The 18,753-nt window shown below is 43.6% G+C and overlaps 1 protein-coding gene and 1 long non-coding RNA gene across 2 annotated transcripts in view; one reads left to right on the top strand and one right to left on the bottom strand.

The window, feature by feature from the left end:
* LOC107384477 (phosphatidylinositol 4,5-bisphosphate 3-kinase catalytic subunit alpha isoform) overlaps nucleotides 1–15,299 on the bottom strand; it is a 49,858-nt gene extending 34,559 nt beyond the window's left edge. The window contains exons 1-8 of the mRNA XM_054736842.2: nucleotides 14,983–15,299; nucleotides 13,893–14,300; nucleotides 12,682–12,891; nucleotides 7,832–8,082; nucleotides 7,495–7,740; nucleotides 5,963–6,048; nucleotides 5,775–5,880; nucleotides 4,008–4,160 (exon numbers count right to left, since the gene is read on the bottom strand). Of these exons, the coding sequence (XP_054592817.1) occupies nucleotides 4,008–4,160; nucleotides 5,775–5,880; nucleotides 5,963–6,048; nucleotides 7,495–7,740; nucleotides 7,832–8,082; nucleotides 12,682–12,891; nucleotides 13,893–14,244 (1,404 nt within the window). The 5' untranslated portion in view covers nucleotides 14,245–14,300; nucleotides 14,983–15,299. The remainder of the gene's footprint in view (nucleotides 1–4,007; nucleotides 4,161–5,774; nucleotides 5,881–5,962; nucleotides 6,049–7,494; nucleotides 7,741–7,831; nucleotides 8,083–12,681; nucleotides 12,892–13,892; nucleotides 14,301–14,982) is intronic.
* A 151-nt stretch (nucleotides 15,300–15,450) lies between these two features.
* Nucleotides 15,451–18,035, top strand: LOC107384487 (uncharacterized). The gene is made up of 3 exons (XR_001572867.3): nucleotides 15,451–16,772; nucleotides 16,867–16,940; nucleotides 17,066–18,035. It is a non-coding gene; the product is annotated as an uncharacterized lncRNA (long non-coding RNA).
* Nucleotides 18,036–18,753: the final 718 nt, after the last annotated feature.

The following is an 18,753-nucleotide window of genomic DNA, read 5'->3' as shown; positions in this document are numbered from 1 at the left end:
TCCAGCCCAAAACGGAAGAATCAACAGGTGTGATCCTGATCCTGTGGAGAAACGGTCAGTGGAAACGTTCGCATCACAACTCCGCCGCTCCTGGTTTCGGTTCCGCTGAGTGTGACTTCTTGTCTTCTGCGCATGCGGGTCGCTTTGGGGCCATAAAGCGTTCACACTGGCCAGAGTTTGATGTCACAGTTCAGTCATGGTGTGAACGACCACACGAAAAAACAGGATTTACTCCAAAAATCAGAACTGAGCATCAAGGCCTGCAGTGTGAGCGTAGCCTTAACGACTGAACAAAGAGCCAGTCAACTCTGTCACTCAGAGCTAAAACACTCTGGTTGGAAAATCAGAGTCAGGCAACACAAGAAACTTCAGCAGTAAGTCGTACGGGAAACACTTTTATTATAGCCGTGTGGAGACTTCTCAGACTGGGACGTTACTCGAGGTGAATCGTAAGCTGGACAATGTTCTAGCTGCGATACCGGTATTAGTGCACAAAATGTATGTCATCTCGGAGAGAGTCACCGGACGGTATGGACAGGTTTAAAAACCCAAAATTGGCTTCACTGATCAGTTTAAAGACTGAAGGCAGAGAGGAAAATTATCTCAGCCTGACCCAAACTAAGTCCTGTTATCTGAATCTGACGCCCTGGTAGCCTTGAGCTGCAAGCAAATAAAACCCCCACGAAGGAATGCAGACAGATGCTGTGAACACCCCCCCCCCCCTTCTCTTTCCCGCCTTCGGATTGGTGGACTTCAGCCTGGCGAGGTTATCAACCTGCAGGAGTCAATGTGCTCTTCGCTTCTCTCAAGATCTCCCTCCCACCTGTGACTACAGTAGCTGTGCGCCGTAGATGGCTGCTCTTGCTGGGGGAAACAGGATCCCAGCCCCCCCCCCCCCCCCCCCCTCCCCGCCTTCCTATTGAAGTCTCATGTTGTGTTGTCTGAAGTCTGTTGCATTTCTGTCTGAGGTGTTTTTTGCAGAGCAAAGCTGCCCTCCTGGGGGAGGGTAACTCTGAAGTGCCTTTTTTCCCTCCACCTGAACCAATCCTCATGTAACACTCTTATCTTTATTAAGGTAGCGCTGTTGCGAGTCCCACATGCCAAAGACAGTGGCAAGTACGGGGTCAGAAGGTGAGCCACACTGGACTGGCTTGTGCGAGCAAAATCAGCCAGTCGACAGGAGTTGGGCTGCAGGTCAAAAAAACTGTGGTCAGAAACAAGGGTCACACAAGGGTCACAGGGACAAGAGGACAGAACTGGGCGAAGGGTCAGGAGACTGACCCCACCTCTTTGCCCCACCCCTGGCTTGGAAAGATGGGATTGGAGGAGAACAGAGTGAAGACAAGCCCATCAGATCCAGAAGCCCTCTCGGGAACATTGGAGAGAAACTGAAGAATGCTGCAAAAGATGATGTAATGACCTGTGTTAAGAAGAATGCTGCATGTAGTGAAAATGACACCAAATGTTTTGTGTTGAGCTACAAAGTGTGTATCTGGTAAATGACCCCATGACCTTAAGCTGGTCCAGGAAGGGTATATAAGAACAGCTCTGAACAGCAGAGGGAGATTGGGAGAGCGGACAGCAGCTGGGGCAGAGGACAAGAAGAGACAGAGCAGATTTGGAGGGGTCATCCCCCGTCCTGCTGGATGGGGGATGACAGAAGAGACTCTTAGGAGAGAAAGAGAGAGAGGGAGAGTTTTGGGGAGATTCTGAGAAGACAAGAGCTGGTGTAAACTAACTCTTATTTAATCATTTTGAACTAATTCCTCCGTGGGGGATAGCAGTTGTTTTTCACTTTACCCATTTTTGTATTTTGATTTTGTAATAAACCTTTTTTGAAAAAGAAACATAATCCTGATTCTTTCAGGTTTTCTCTAAAGCTTCACGAGTGGGGGCTCTGATCATTAATTGCACAGAGGTAAGCACATTAATTATGGGTTCTGGAATTATCAGGACTTACTTTACGGTTTGTGACAGATTAATATAAAGAAACCTTAAGATAACGGGATTGCTTAAAAAGAAGTGAGCTACTACAGAAGGAAAGGTCTTACATATTATTTCACCTTTAAAATAAAAGATATGATTCTAACTTAGGACGCCCAAACCAGGATCTAATACCATAATACTCACCGACATCCCCATCGAACCCTGATGGATGCACCGTCTCATAAGTTCTAACGGAACTGGGTTTTAAAGGAACCGGTAAATGGGACGGGCACGCGACAGCGCGACTCGGGTTGTGAATGACCACAGTCACCAATTCTTGTCATGTGTCTTGCCCATGTATGTCTGATCTCTGAATTGAGTGTACTGAAACTCTAATTTCCCTCTGGGATTAATAAAGTATTGATTGATTGATTGATTGATTTAAAACATGTTTCTTTTGTAAATATAAAAAAGTTATGTTAAAAACTAATAAAACCATAAAAGTATCTATCTGTAAATAAATGTCTTATTACAGCCCGGTAACTCTTAATATAATAATGTTTTATCATCAACTATTTGACTTTCCGAGGCTTTTCATAAACAAATTGCTATTAGATGGGTTTTGTATGAGATAACGGTCAGTGTTGGGAACGTTACTTTAAAAAAGTAATTAGTTATAGTTACTGATTACTTTGTCAAAAAAGTAACTCAGTTACTAACTGAGTTACAAGATCATAAAAGTAACTAATTACCAACAAAAGTAACTACTTAGTTACTTTTTTCATTAAAGAATGCAAGAATTACTACAATAGTAAAATATAAATGACTAATGACTGAACATAATAAAATGTATGTCCAAATGTTTTATATAAACCTGAATAATTTAAACAAATACACCTATTAACAGGAGGAACTACTAATAGGAACATTACACTAATCTAGACTATTAAAAGGTCACTGTGTGATATTTAACAAGACCCCAATCAGCTAAAATTTAAAATTGCAAATAGAAACACCTGTAAATGTTCCTGAGCCTTTAAATGGTCTCTCGGTCTAGTTAAATTACAGAAATAAATGTAATTTTGCACAATATTTTAATTTTTCCAGCTTCACATAATTGTGTGTTTTTAGCAGCATTTCTGTTGCTGGTAATCTAGAAACTGTTAAATAAATAAATAAATAAAATCCTTTAAAATGACACTAGAAGAGGCACAAATCTGATGGAGGACTTACATTTACTAACGTGGGTCAGACCCAACCACAGAAGAGCTGAAGCTGGGTGGTAAACACACACAGGTAGTTCTAATAATGCCTGAGCTCCATGCCGTCTGAGACTGATGCGTCAGTGTTACAGCGGGACTAAAGACATGATCAGAAACAGGTTACAGCTGGATGATCTAGGAAGGCAGAAGATCAGGACGTCTGAGCGGTGAACAGGTGAGCGGACCTTCGGGACGTCCCGCTGTCACGCTAAGAAGGGCACGGCAGCAGACCCTGCAGCAAATCTGCGGGGGGTCTGCAGCCGTAGATATTCATCACGTCTTCCTCGTTCTTCACGGGCCGTGATGCTCCTGATCAGCTGATGACAGCTTCAACACACCGCGCTGCTTCACGCACGCATTTTCTTATCAGTAACAGAAACGACGTTTTGATAAAAGAAGACGGTAATTAATTAGTTTGCTCGTTACAGAAAGAAATATTTTTTATTAACGCGGTTATTTTAAACGGAGTTATTCCCGTTGTGTCTACAGAATGCAGCGACTGAGACGGTGAGGGTCTCTGCCCACCCGGCCAATCATCATCGTGTTTGTAAGTGCGTTACCGACACCTCTCTCTCCCTGGCTGCAGCTGAAGTGTTGCGGTCAGAAAGCCTCACGCTGTTGCTCAACGTTCGACAAGCACATAGTAACGCACAACGTTCCGTCCCCAGTAACGGTAACGGCGTTGCAACGGCAGGAAAAGTAATTAATTAGATTATTCCGTTACCTATAAAAGAACGCCGTTATACTTAAACGGCGTTACTCCCAACACTGATAACGGTTATCGGAGATCTATCTGGTATCTCAGCGTTCCATGCTCACCTTGTTAGGGTTGGAGCCAGTGACACCAATGGGGTTGAGCAGGTCCTCCAAGCCGTGTGGAACCGGCCACAGGTTGAGAGCCATCTTTCCTGCTACCAGCGTGTGGGTGTAGTCGAACAGATTGATGTTGCCCCAGGCCAGCGGACAGTGCTCCTATAGAAAGGACCGTTGGGGTGGTAAATATGAAAATCATTAGAAACGTGGCAGCTTGGAGCTGTGGAAGTGGTGTAGAACAAAGGGATGGCTGTCTGTATACATTCAAACATTTAACAGCTTCTTCTCCACTTCCCTTTGACATGCATCAAAACTATCTAAACAAACATTTTGTGTGGAGACGAACGCATTTCCTCTGGGTAACAAAATAGTACTACTGGGATGTCTATTTTCAGATACTCCAGGTTGGTTATGTCAGATGAAACATAATTAGTTTGCGTGCCCGTGCACATGCACGGATTATATGAAGGGGCGTGGCATTGTAAAAGGTGTGATCGGTTGACCAAGTCCCTTTTCATCAGAGCTGAGCTAACAGAGCTGGGGCTGAAACTTGCAAAGAGCACAACAGCGGTGACACGTACATTTAGGATGCCACTCGAGGCGGTGGTGTTTAAAAATAGTGTTTAGTTGAGGAATGATATCATTTAATGGCCATCGGTTGACTGATGTAGTTATTGAACTCAGTTCTGAAGAATTGGCTATGAAGCTGACGACAGTTAAAGCTCTACACAGCTAACGATCAAATGATGTGGCCAGCAGCTGCGCGCTAAAGCTTGGTTTATGCTTGACGCGTCCGCGAGGTCCGCGCGGCGAAATTGCGTCATTTTAACAACCACGCCCCTCCACCGCGCCTCCGCACGGCCCAAACTTTCCGCACCGCGCACCTAGGAAGATTTCTAACCACGCGGACGGTCGGACGCGGAAAAACATGGCGGACCGGCAAGAACTAGTATGGCAGAGGTTGGTAAATACAGACATTTGTATGATTCAGCTCTCAGAGATCACCGTGATCAACATGTTAATAATTCTTGGAGAGAAATAGCTCGCACTGTCGGAAAAGACGAGGACGCTGTTAAAAATGCTGGAATACCATGTTGTAAACAGTAATTTCTACTTCTACTATGGTGTAGTGTTGGATGCATGCCGTAGAGCTCCATGCTGCCCCCTACAGTTTGGGAGAATATTGGCTCACCGCAGAGACAAGCCACACGAACCATAAACGCTGCGAGTTGTGAAGCGCGTTCCATCCGCGAGCCGCATCATTAAGCGGAAAGTGAATGCCTCAAGCATAAACCAAGCGTTCGCCATGGCGAAAGTCAAAAGAGCGACTGCAAGGAGTGAAAGCAAGAAGATGGGGTCGACCCTACAAGCCAGCAAATTCGATTCCGGTTCCTATCGATTCCCGATTCCGATTCTTTGAAGACATGACGTGCTTTACATGAGCCAGCTAACCACAGGTTCTACTTGATGAACTTCAACATGAATTTTAACTCTATGAACAACAACATCACCTTCATTTAGACAAAAACATGTTTTGGAGAACAAAAGAAGACGACTTGCGGCACAACCAGTGTGTTTGTTTCTGACCACGACCAAAGTCTGGAAGAAGCCTCTGGGATGAGAGGCTAAATGTCTCCAACACATCCAGAAACAGGTCTGACCTGTCTGGGCCCATTACAATACACATTTCTAGCTAAACAGCCTCATATCTAAATTAATTAACCTAATAAACATTACAGCTGAGATGTGGCATTTCTGAACTTCACGGCTAACCTCTTTAGCTCCCTTCCTTCCTTTCACGGAGCAGATGGAAAGGCAGAGTCGGGCGGCTCTGGGAATTTCTGGAATGTACATGTCGTAGTTGAGGCACTCGTTCCACCTGAAATCAAAAGACAAAAATAGAATCAATCGCATGCAACAGCGTAAATAAAGCATTAGTGGCATTTTGGTTTCGTCGCCACCTGGGATTTGAGCAGGGCACACGCTGGGTGTTGACATTGTCACAGAGCTGCTCTCCACCGTGGTAGATCCCAGTCCTGACGTAGATCTACAACCACACCAGGAGCAGAAGATTCACACATGAATCCAGCAGGGACACATAGGGATGGGTACCTTTAACATTTGAATGGATCCGGTACTAATTCCCGGTACCTAGGAATCGATACCGGTACTTAACGGTACCAATTTTAGATACTTTTGAGTGTTTAATATTTTAATTCTCTTTTATAATTAAATATATATTTTTCTCAATATATAACCATATTTGATAAATATCACGATAAATAACATACAACTGTTTGTATTTTAACATCGTCCTTGTAGTTTTATAAGCTGATAATTAAACTGAAGCAAACATCTTTACTGTGAACTAAATTTACTGTGTATCTTCATTCCTTTTGCCGTCCTTTTTCATTTGATTTTTCCTACTGGGAAGTTAGAATTTCCGAGGAGAAAGCGAACGCACCATTAGCTGATAACAACGGTGGTGATGGAAGCTAACATATCAAGCTAACGTTATCTTAAACAGTTTATTTAACTGCTGGAGCAGATTAAAACGGAGAAAGCGAACGCACCATTAGCTAAACAGAAGCGAACATATCACAGGGTATCTGCAGGTTTAAGGGAGCCAAATTTAAGACTTTTTAAGACCTTTTTTAAGGCCACTTTGACCAAATTTAAGCTACTTTTGAAATTAAATTTAAGCTATAATTTCCAGCTATTGCCTGGAACTGGTACTAACCACATCACAAAAGTGGGATTAACCATCCAGTTACCATCAAACTTGCACTTCTCCATGGCGCAAGCTCCCACTAGCTTAACCAGCTAATGTGCTCATCTAAAAATAGTCCCCTTTCACAACCAACCGAATGTGTACGGTTCCGCTTACGCCAACATCGTACACAGAAAATGCTGAACACTAACTAGAAATTCACTAAATTTAATAGAAAAAAAATGATTTTGTTTGTTGGGTCTTTGGTCATTTAAGACCTTTGGAAACTGTATTTAAGGATTATTTGTCATTTTTAAGGATTTTTAGGGCCTAAAATTTGGAAAAGCTAATTTAAGACTTTTTAAGGACCCGCGGATACCCTGATATCAAGCTAACGTTATCTTAAACATTTTATTTACCTACCGGAGCAGATTAAGATGAGGATGTCTCACTTAGATCGTTGTCGCTGGTTTCATCATCACCCAGTTAACCATCACATTTAGTGAAGTGGACCCAAGCTTTAGCATGCGTTCTTTCTACCATGCTGCTCTGTTTACAACTGGCTCGCAGCGACCGACGACATAACGCTCTTGCGCATGCGCAGCTGTCTAGGCAAGTTCTCGTTGTGAAGGACGGGTACCGAAACGAGGCACCGTTTCAAATGACGTGAATCGGTGCTCAGTCGGTACTGTGGAATTCGGTCGGTACCTTAAAAAGTACCGAATTCGGTACCCATCGTTAGGGACACAACACCTCCGTCTCAGATTAGCAGGGACGTCCTACCTTATCAATGTCTCTGATGTTTACGTTGACATATGTAGCACAGAGAATCTTGATCCTCAGGGTTCCATTGATGGTCCAAAGACACTTGGTGGCTGTTTCCCCGTTCATGTAGGGCGTCGCCGTGGAAATGCGCCGGGCATATGACGGCATGGTAAAGTTGTTGGTGGGCAGTTGGGAGTACAGACTGTCTTTAGTCATCAGCATCAGGTTGGGCATCCTCCCCAGCATGATGCAGCTGCGGACATACTGATGAGGACAAAAAAATGTTCTGAGACAGCTGTGACTTCACACAAATTACCAACAGAGTTTCTAAGTAAAACAAATCCCAGATGTATACCTTGTACTGGCTTATGGGATATTTCTCCATAAGGTACTCGTCACAACCACACACTTTGAGGATGTACTTCCCCTGATACTCCTGGACGCACATCTTCAGCTGCTCCTGGGTGAGCAGCATGCTCCGCGTCTTTTTACGGATGGCTTCAGCTATAACCTGCTCCGGGACACAGTCGTGGTTGATCTTCAGGGTGTACTTCTGCTTATCGTTACTGGGTGAAACAATGACCCAGATGACTACGATGATCTGACCTGACGAAAGAGAACCACAGCAGCCTGAAGCAGAACTACTTCACACACCAGTTCAGACTGAGCTCAGACGTGTCGTCCCAATGACAAAGAGACCGTGTAACGCAACTTTCATATGAAGTTAAGAGTTTCCTACATTAATAATAATAATAATAATACATTTTATTTCAACAGCGCCTTTCTCAACACTCAAGGACACTTTACAGACAGAGATAAAATACACAATAAAAGACAGAACAGCATAAAACAAACAGACAGATTGGAGCAAAGAGAGTAACTATTGGAACGCTAGATGGAACAGGTGGGTTTGGAGTCTGGTTTTAAAGAGTGAGGGAGTCAATGTTACGGAGGTCAGGAGGGAGGGAGTAACGGAGCTGGGGAGCAGAGCGACTGAAGGCCCTGCTCCCCATAGTGACCAGACGGAGAGGTGGGACGGAGAGGTGGATGGAGGAGGAGGACCTGAGGGAACGGGTGGAGGTTGAAGGATGAAGGAGGTCTGAGAGGTACGGGGGAGCTAGGTTATGGATGGCTTTGAATGTATACAGCAGAATTTTGAATTGGATTCTGGAAGTGACTGGGAGCCAGTGGAGCTGCTGAAGAACAGGGGTGATGTGGTGGAAGGAGGGAGTTCTGGTAATGATGCGGGCTGTCGAGTTCTGGAGAAGTTGGAGTTTACGTAAGGATTTGTGAGGAAGACCGAAGAGAAGCGAGTTGCAGTAGCCAATACGGGAAGTGATGAGGCTGTGGACAAGGATGACGATCGAGTGAGTAATGAGGGAGGGGCGTAGGCAGTTAATGTTACGTAGATGGAAGTAGGCAGACTGGGTAATATTGTTTATGTGGGACTGGAAGGATAGTGAGGAGTCGAGGATGACAACCAGACTCTTGACCAGAGGGGAGGGGGAAACTAAGGAGTAGTCAACAGGAAGTGTAAAGCTGTGGATTTTGGATAGTAAGGAGTTAGTGCCGACAAGTAACATTTCTGTTTTATCACTGTTGAGTTTGAGAAAGTTTGATGTGAACCAGTCTTTGATTTCAGATGAACAATTGGTGAGGGAGGAAGGAGGGAGTTAAGAGGAGGGTTTGGAGGATACAAAGAGCTGGGTGTCATCCGCGTAACAACGAAAATTGATGTCAAATTTACGGAAAATATTTCCCAGGGGAAGAAGGTAAGTGATGAAAAGGAGTGGACCGAGAACAGAGCCTTGGGGGACGCCAGTAGTGACATTAAGCCCGGATCACACTGTGCGATTTTCAGCCGTTGTTTGGGATTGTTCATGTCACACTGAGAACTAAAGAAAGGTGGCACGCTGTACAGATTTCTGTGAGTCAGACTGCACGGCGTCTCGCTCCAGCAGAGCACGCTACGTCATGAGCGCACCTCCCAAAAGCATACGTCACTAAGCAGGCCGCTAACCAAAACAAAGCCGAGAAAAAATAAAGCTCCGCCGTCAACACTTCCTTTCAGCTCACGACCCAGCTCATCTTTCTCAAAGAGGAAGCAGTTTTCAAACTCCTCGCTTAAGCATCAGACTGTGGCTGCGGGTCTCCGTTTCCCATCTTTCAGCTAAACAGCTGATCTGCTCACGGGACATTCATCCTTCTTCTTTAGTCATAAAAATACACAAAACTACAGAGAAGTAAGCATCTGTCACAGATCGCTCCAATATCTAAATTTTTGTCGTGAATTCTGTCTCATTATTTACTCCGCAGCTCAGTGGCGTTTTGTTGCAGGACAAGCCTCCATTGCATGACAACAGGTGCGATGAGCTCACGGAGCGGAGCCTCGTCCTGCAACAAAACGCTGCTGAAACATACTTATCAGTTGAACATGTCAAATATCCAAAAACAGCAAAGGCATCTCATGTTTTTGTTTTATGTTTGTGAGCTCGTCTCCTCTCACATATCACATGATCACGATTTTGGTCTAAATAGTAGTTTAATTATTTTTAGCATAACTCTGGTGTAACTTGGTCAATTAACAAATCTAAAAGCTGGTATGTAGTTTATAATCCGCATTTTTTAAAACATAAATTTAAACTGAAGCTCAGAATGCATCGAGTCACTGACTAGTGTCAGAGTCTTTACAGCAATCCTCATACTAAGCAAGCATGCAGCGACAGTGGAGAGGAAAACTCCCTGTTAACAAGAAGAAACCTCCAGATCTCCACGACTCACTGGGGATGGAGAACACACACACACACACATAGCCTTTTTTTCCCTCCACCTGAACCAATCCTCATGTTACCCTCTTATCTATATTAAGGTAGCGCGACTCGGGTTGCGAATGACCACAGTCACCAATTCTTGTCATGTGTCTTGCTCGTGTATGTCTGATCTCTGAATTGTGTGTACTGAAACTCTAATTTCCCTCTGGGATTAATAAAAGTATTGGTTGATTGATTAGTTGGTGTCATGGTATGCGTTCTGCATCTCCCTCATGTGTCTCCTTGTGTTCCCCAGCCCACTCCAGGTTTTATCCCTTAGTCACCTCACTTATCAGTCTTCTGTTAGTGTTTATCTAGTCGTATTCTCCCATTAGTTCATTTTGTTCCCTTCCCATTGTTAGGTCTGGTTTCCTCGCCTGCTCTGTTGTGCTCCTCCTCTGTTTATTGGTCTCACCTGTGCACAATTCCCTAATCACCCAGCCCTTGTGTATATAACCCTGTCTGTGTTGTTGGTCCATTGTTCGTCTCAGCGTTGTTTTGTCCCCGCTCCTTCTAGGTCTCTAGGTTATATGGCTTCGTGCCCTGCTTGGATTTTATTTATTTTTTCATCCTAATAAAGGAATGTTTTCTTTCACATCCGCTCCTGCTTCATGTCGTTCTGGGTATCTGCATTTTGGGTCCAACTCCCCAGGTTCTCAACGTGACAATTGGCAGCAGTGTACCATATTTTAGACATATATACACACCAAGCCCCCACAATGCGGGTCTGAAATTGAGGCCAACGCGGAAGTGAAATAAATTGCAGTTCCACCCTCATCCACTAGGGGCTGGTGTCAGAAGGGAGCAAATCCTCATTGACTCCCATGTTAAAAATACCAATTTCACAGCAGAAATAAACATGTTTACAGCCTGGTACCAAAACATGGTTTTGGTTTAAATGATCTAGTTTACACTCATGACAACTCTGGTTGTCTCCCAAAAGCATCCGTCACTAAGCAGGCCCAGTGTTTCCCTTACATAGGCGGTACACCTGTGCACTGCTCATGATGTCGGATCAGCATCTTGATGTGACACACCTGTGAGGTGGGATGGATTATCTCAGCAAAGCAGAAGTGCTCACTATCACACATTTAGACTGATTTGTGAACAATGTTCGAGAGAAATGGTGATATTGTGTATCTGGAATGAATTTTAGATCTTTAAGTCCATCTCATGAAAAATCGGAGCAGAAACAAAGGTGTTGCGTTTAAATATATATATACACACACACACATATACATTATATATATATAAATGTATATATGTGTGTGTGTGTGTATGTGTATATGTATGTGTGTGTATGTATGTGTATATGTACGTGTGTGTGTGTGTATATGTGTGTGTATCTGTGTGTGTGTGTATGTATATATATATATATATATATATGTGTATGTGTATATATATGTGTGTGTGTACATATACAGTATATGTATGTATGTGTATATATATATATATATATATATATATATATATATATATATATATATATATATATATATATATATATATATATATATATATATGAACTAGCATTTGAATATTTTCCCTCGTCGGGAGAATAATCGTGCTTTGCAAATCTGCGGTCGTCCAGTCTGACCGGCACTGCAACAGATTTTTGAGCCATCTCATGATCAAAGACAGCCTCCGACTGTCTACAAGGATGCTTGTGACCGACCAATGAAAACACAACCTTGGGACGCCGCAACAAGACTCTCTGAGCTTCAGTTTAAATAATGTTTTTGTTAGTAGCCCAAGTTAAACCAGTTATGCTAAAAATAATTAAGTTACTTATTAGACCAAAACTGTGATCATGTGGTGCATTATAATATTTTTCGATTGAGCCATTTTAGGCCATTAGGGTAAAAAAAAATCCTTGAGAGCGCAACCTCCAGCAAAACACATCAGATTCTCCTTCATTGGCAACGAGTGAAGAGGTAAATGTGTAAAACAACACTTATGAACGCAAAAGTGTTATAACAGTTTGTTATAAATCAGTAAATGCATTTTGTCCTCATGGGCTTCCATAGAAGGAAACATGGTGTCTAATATGGCGTTGCCCAGAGACTTGGACCCGCTCCCTTGTATTTTAGATCCGATTTTTTTCGTTACATATTACAAAGCTGCCATTATTTAATTTCTTTCCACAACATTTCGACGGATATTTCCAGAGACTAACGGTGTCACTTTAAAATATAAGATTTTACTTATTTTGCCCCTTTTTCACTCACGAGTTATCTGTAATTTGTTGAGTTTCGTGTTTGTGCATGAAAACAGTTTTTTGAAGCAGGATGAGGGAAATAAATGAATAAGTCACTTTTAAACTCATCAGAGTTGTGTGAAACAGTACCAGAAACTGTTGATACAGTAAAAATAAAAGCTGAATAAGGCACCTTACCTTTGTCTAACTTATTAAAGATATGCCTCGGAAGTTCTGCTGAGGATTCAACATTAGGAGGATAGACATATAGGGCACTGCTGTGGGGTCCATTACTGTCTCTGAGATCCACAGCTTCCTTACAAACATTTAAAATGTTCCTTCTGAAGTCCTGCACTTCTGGGTCCTTCACCAAATCAAACTCACAAATGGGCATGCCAATAGCAAAGCCTACAGGGAAAACAAAACAAACTTAGACTGTTATCCTAACAGTATAAACACAGTGCTGTACTGAACGGTTTACAATCAACAGTAATAACCACATTTTGTCCACAATAGGTAAGACCAGCAGCTAAATGGCCTGTAGTTGTATAGCACCTTCTTAAGGTTGGTTAATGCTTGACGCGTCCGCGAGGTCCGCACGGCTCCGCGTGGAAAAGTTGCGTCATTTTTACAACCACGCCCCTCCACCGCGTCTCCGCACGGCCCAAAATTTCCGCACCGCGCACCTAGGAAAATTTCTAACCACGCGAACGGACGGACGCGGAAAAACATGGCGGACCGGCAAGAACTAGTATGGCAGAGGTTGGTAAATACAGACGTTTGTATGATTCAGCTCTCAGAGATCACCGTGATCAACATGTTGTTAATAATTCTTGGAGAGAAATAGCTCGCACTGTCGGAAAAGACGAGGACGCTGTTAAAAATGCTGGAATGCCATGTTGTAAACAGTAATTTCTACTTCTACTATGGTGTAGTGTTGGATGCATGCCGTAGAGCTCCATGCTGCCCCCTACAGTTTGGGAGAATATTGGCTCACCGCAGAGACGAGCCGCATGAACCATAAACGCTGCGAGTTGTGAAGCGCGTTCCATCCGCGAGCCGCATCACCAAGCGGAAAGTGAATGCGTCAAGCATAAACCAAGCTTTAGGGTACTACAACCCCCAAAGGCGCTTCACAACAGAAACAGTAATCTACCCACTCACGCACTGATGGTGATGAGCTACATTATAGCCACAGCTGCCCTGGGGCGCACTGACAGAGGCGAGACTGCCAAACACCGGCGTCCCCGCTCCCTCAGACCACCACCAGCAGGCAAGGCGGGTTATGTGTCTTGCCCAAGGACACAACAGCATCATTCTCTGGCAGGAGCCGATATCAAACCTACAGCTGTTACATAACACCATAGTGTATAGGGTTGGTTTTTATCAGCAGTAAAACACAAACATACCTATCTCCCTGTTAAGAATTTTCTCCTCTCTGTTGCCCACCGGCTCAATAACTTTGAGAAAGGCCTTAAACAGCCGCAGATCACACAGTCTCCTGGTCTCATCGTAAAACTCTTCCCGCTCAGCCTCCTGGGTGACGCTGACAAAGATGTACGAGCTCTCCTCCTGCAGCAGGTGGTAAAGAGGGTACTTCCTGGCTTCTTTGAAGAGCTCGTGCTTGACTGTGACGAGTGTGGCCTCTCGGAGGCACTCCAACGTGAGAATCATGCCATGTGGCAGCAGGCAGTCCACTAGGATGCTGGGGGGCATCAAGTGCATCCCCCATAGTTCTCCTGAGGAGGGTCTAGGAGGCATGGTTGCGCCAGCAAATACAGGCTGCCAATTAGCAGATGAGCAGTGTCAGCAGCTAACTGTGAGGCAGAAAGAAACAGAATAAATAAGCATTCCTGTCATGAATGGAGCAATGCACAGATATGTGGTCGTGACAGAAATATTTGTAAAGGAACAGAATGTCATCATCAGAGCATCTGGCAGGCACGAAGGAGCACATGAGCTTAAATACTCTTAATTCTGAGCTCATGTTCTCATGACTTTAGCAGTTGGACAACAAAATAAAGCACTTATCGATGACCGACCTCATTGCCGCTTCGGACAGGTCTAAACTATGCCCGGTTGTACTGGCACTGGGTGAGATATTTAACGCTAACTCATCGGCTGCTACAGTGATCTGATAACCTTCCAGCGAAATCAGGAGAAAGGACTTCAGACATGTGAACAACCTCGCTAGCTCCCAAAAAGTCGTCGGGCTAACGCAGTGAAGCTTTAGCTAGAAGCTAGGGTGAAACTATTAAACTTCTGTCCATTTTGTGTCGACTTAAGACTTTTTTACTTTAGTAAAGTGTTGCTTCTTCTTGAGCTAGTGGACCCTGTTAGCCAAGTTTCTTAAGCAGATCAATGTCATTAGCAATATGAAAACCTCGCATATCCTTTAGGCCTGGTGTGACTATTCAAAAGAGAAATAACCAAACGGTGGCGCGTGTAGTAGTGTAGCTGTTTAAATGAGCATTATAATAGGAAAATATAAAACACTACCTGAATTTGACTGCTAACGACAACCGGTTAGCCGCGAAGCTATTCAGCCAGCACCATCGTTAGCTACGGCTAGCCGCGTTCATCCCATTCGTGCCCGCTGAAAGTGTCAGGAAGCGGCGTTAGCTCTATAATAGTCCATGTAAACAGTTATTGTGGGGGAGAAAGACGCCCCTAGCTCCCGGTAATGCTGTCAGGGTGTTGTAGTGGTTTAAGTTTCGAGTAGTGTTCGTCAATAGTGTTCCTCATTGTGCTGTCCTGAAAACAACCCGCACTGTTTGCTAGCAGCTAGCAGGCTGCTCCCCTCGGACCGCCCTCTGCACTCCGCAGCTGCGGAGCGGCGGGGGGGGGGGGGGGGAGACAAAACCACCAAATTATTCAATCAAACGAGCGCGCGAGGCTGAAGTTAGCTTCTGATTCCGGCTTGCGATTCTGGAAATGGCTAAAGGGCAATTGCACCCAATTTGGCTCTTCTCTGGCCATCTCATGTGCTCTAGCTCAACACTGCTCGTGTAATCTGGTCGTGGAACTGTGCACCCGTAGCCTAGCGAACTCGAACAAATTCTTGCTTTATAATATATTTATTTAGTCTGGCTTGCCAGGCTAGTGGGCCCACTCTTTACCCTTGCTAGGGTGGTGGACGGGTCATGGGAGTTTGCCCAACCACTCCACATGTGTTTTGTGGATGTGGAGAAGGTTTGTGACCGTGTCCCCATGGGCACCCTGTGGGGGCGCTCCGGGAGCATGGGGTGAATGGTCTTCTGTGAGTTTGGTCCGCATAGACCGAACACCGGCAGTAAGTTGGACCTTTTCCCAGTGAGGGTTGGAGCCCACCAGGGCTGCCCTTTGTCACTGGTCCTGTTCATAATGGACAGGATTTCTAGGCACAGCCGTGGTGTGGAGGTTGTCGAGTTTAGTGGCAGGAGAATCTCATGTCCGCATTTTTGCGGATGATGTGGTCCTCCTAGCGTCTTCGAGCTTGGAACTTCAGCTCTTGCTGGGGAGGTTTGCAGCTGAGTGTGAAGCGGCTGGGATGAGGATCAGCTCCTCCAAATCTGAGTCCATGCATGCTTCTCGACTGGAAAAAAAGTGGTTTGCCAACTCCGGGCTGGGAGAGATGTTCTCCCCCAAGTGGAGGAGTTTAAGCATAGACAGATGAGTTTAAGTATCTCTGTGTCTTGTTCTGTGAGGGACGGAGGGAGCAGAAGATCGCCAGGTGGATTGGGGCAGCTTCTGCAGTGATGTGGACACTGAACCGATCTGTCGTGGTGAAGAGGGAGCTGAGCCAGAAAGCCAGGCTCTCGATTTACCGGTCAATTTATATCCCAATCCTCACCTATGGTCATGAGCTTTGGGTAATGACCTAAAGAACAAGAAAGAGATACAAGCGGCCGAAATGAGTTTCCGTCGCAGGGTGGCCGGGCTTAGCCTTGGGCATAGGGTAAGGAGGGACATCTGGGAGGGACTCGAAGTAGAGCCGCTGCTCCTCTGCATCGAAAGGAGCAAGTTGAGGTAGTCGTGGTGCTAGGTAATGCCTGGAAATGGGGTTCTTGTCCTCCAGCTAGTGTGGATGTGTGTGACAGTGTGAGCATCCTGTCACTGTATCTCAATTTAGCCACATGTGCGCTGTTAACCGAATGTAAGCAATAACATGCAATGCGTCTATGTATTAGATTTGTTTTTGTAAATACTGGAAGAAGTCAGGAAATCTTCTAGAAAGAGGAAACTTCCATCAATATTTGTTGATAAGGAGCAAGAGGGCTCTAAATGGTTTTCCATCACAAATGCATGCAGTAAGTAATTTTGACTCTGCACTAAATATTTTCCAAGATACGTTCCACAGGTTCTATTGTCTAGTATTTCTGCTTATTCTAACACTACTTCCAGGAAACAAAACTTCCATGAACATCTGTAGTTAAAGATTCCTGTGTGGATAAAGACGATTTGTCATCACAGCTACAGTAAGTTTATCTAAAGTTTAAATGTATTGCCTGGTTTTATTTCTGTATTTTCTTTTACAGTTATCATGTCCTAGTATTTAAAGCTTGAGTAAATGTTATATAATCTGATGTATTTCTACTTTTAGAGATTCTTCAGATGAAGGACCGTCCACCATCACCAGCAACAGGTAATGAGATGGGATGCTGCTGGAGATGTTCCACATCTTCTAAACTCTTGGAAAACAGAGTCAGACCTGGGTACCGTCCTCCACGACACCAAGATGTATCCCCAGAAGAGCCCCTGGCTATCAGCTGCCTCTCACCACCAGCTCCACAAACAAATCAGCAACAAGCAGCAGAAGCATGCAATGACACATCAACTATTTCAGGTGTTAGTAAACAGAGATGGGGAATTGTGGTACAAACAAAAGGGGCGCCTCCAGAAAATTTTGATAAGAGTGGCCAGATGGGGCCAAAGACATTTTTGGGGTGGCACACCAAATTGGTCCTTGTGGTAACTCTGGGAGAGTTTAGCCTGTGGCGATGCACTGCATTGCTCCTTTATTCGTTTTTATTAAAACAAAAAAAAATAACTGTATGTACTCAGAACACTTCACTCAAATCTTACAAACACAAACATTTCAGAAAAATACATTTATTATTTAATTTTTTTTTCCAAATGTATTTAAATTACTTTTTTTGTTTAATTTACCTGTTGCTGTATTCACAAAACTATGGACATAAAAACTTTTTTTTTAATGTTGAGAAGCAGAAACATGTATTTTTTAAATTCAGATTATTTCTTTACCCATTAATTGTATCATTTTATTGTGTTTTACATTTATGTCTTGAATAAAAAAGATTAATTTATCGTGAACGGTGAACAGCAATTTTCTAGGGGTGGCCATGGCCACCCTTGGCCACCCCTTGAGGGCGCCATTGACAAACAAGTCATCTCCATGTCGTGTTTATCTTCATTTCAGCAACAAATGTAGGTAATTTCAATCAGCATAGTGAATGAACCTCTTGGTGGGTAGAACAAAACCACAGCATGGAGTTGACTTGTTGATGGGCAAGCACACATATGCACTACCGCGGTGAAGTTAACTTGCAGTTGGACGTTGGATGTTCGACAGGCATTTGTTCACTACGGTCAACGATAAGTCTTCATGCCGTGCCCAGATGGCGGTTAGCTGAGTTCCAAAGACTCTCTAATGGGAGCAGTGGTTCAACATCAACAAATTTGTAGTATTTTGTAAACGAGTACAAAAAAAATCAACAGCTTCCTGAATAATTGCCTAAATTACTCAATCTTACTTCTGAGTTGTGTTACTAAACTACATTTGCAAGAAGACGCAGCAGTTTTTATAACATTTCACAAAATCTGATCTTTATTACAATTTTTATCCAAAATGAAGGGACTTTTTTTCAACAGCTCCTATATTTATTTTAATATCCAAAACCATTTCTTAATGATGTTATTAATGTAGACCAATGAGACACAGCAGCTTTTAAAATTTCACAAGATCTGACCTTTTTTATTAGGAATTGAATCAAAAATTAAACTATTTCTTTCAATACATCCTAGGTTAATTGATGTAAACACCCAAAACCATTTCTCAATGATGTTACTATGCCAGACCAATGAGACACAGCAGCTTTTAACACCATTCATACAATCTGATCTTTTTTTATTAGGATTTTTGTCAAAAAATTAAGGGATTTCCTTCAATAGCTCCTAGGTTAATTAATTTTAATAATCAAAATCATTTCTCGATGATGTCACTAATGGAGACCAATGAAACACAGCAGTTTTTACCACATTTCACAAGAT

This window comes from Nothobranchius furzeri, chromosome 11 (genome assembly GCF_043380555.1).
Source record: "Nothobranchius furzeri strain GRZ-AD chromosome 11, NfurGRZ-RIMD1, whole genome shotgun sequence".
Classification (NCBI taxonomy): domain Eukaryota; kingdom Metazoa; phylum Chordata; class Actinopteri; order Cyprinodontiformes; family Nothobranchiidae; genus Nothobranchius; species Nothobranchius furzeri.
This window is presented reverse-complemented; position numbering and strand designations above follow the sequence as displayed.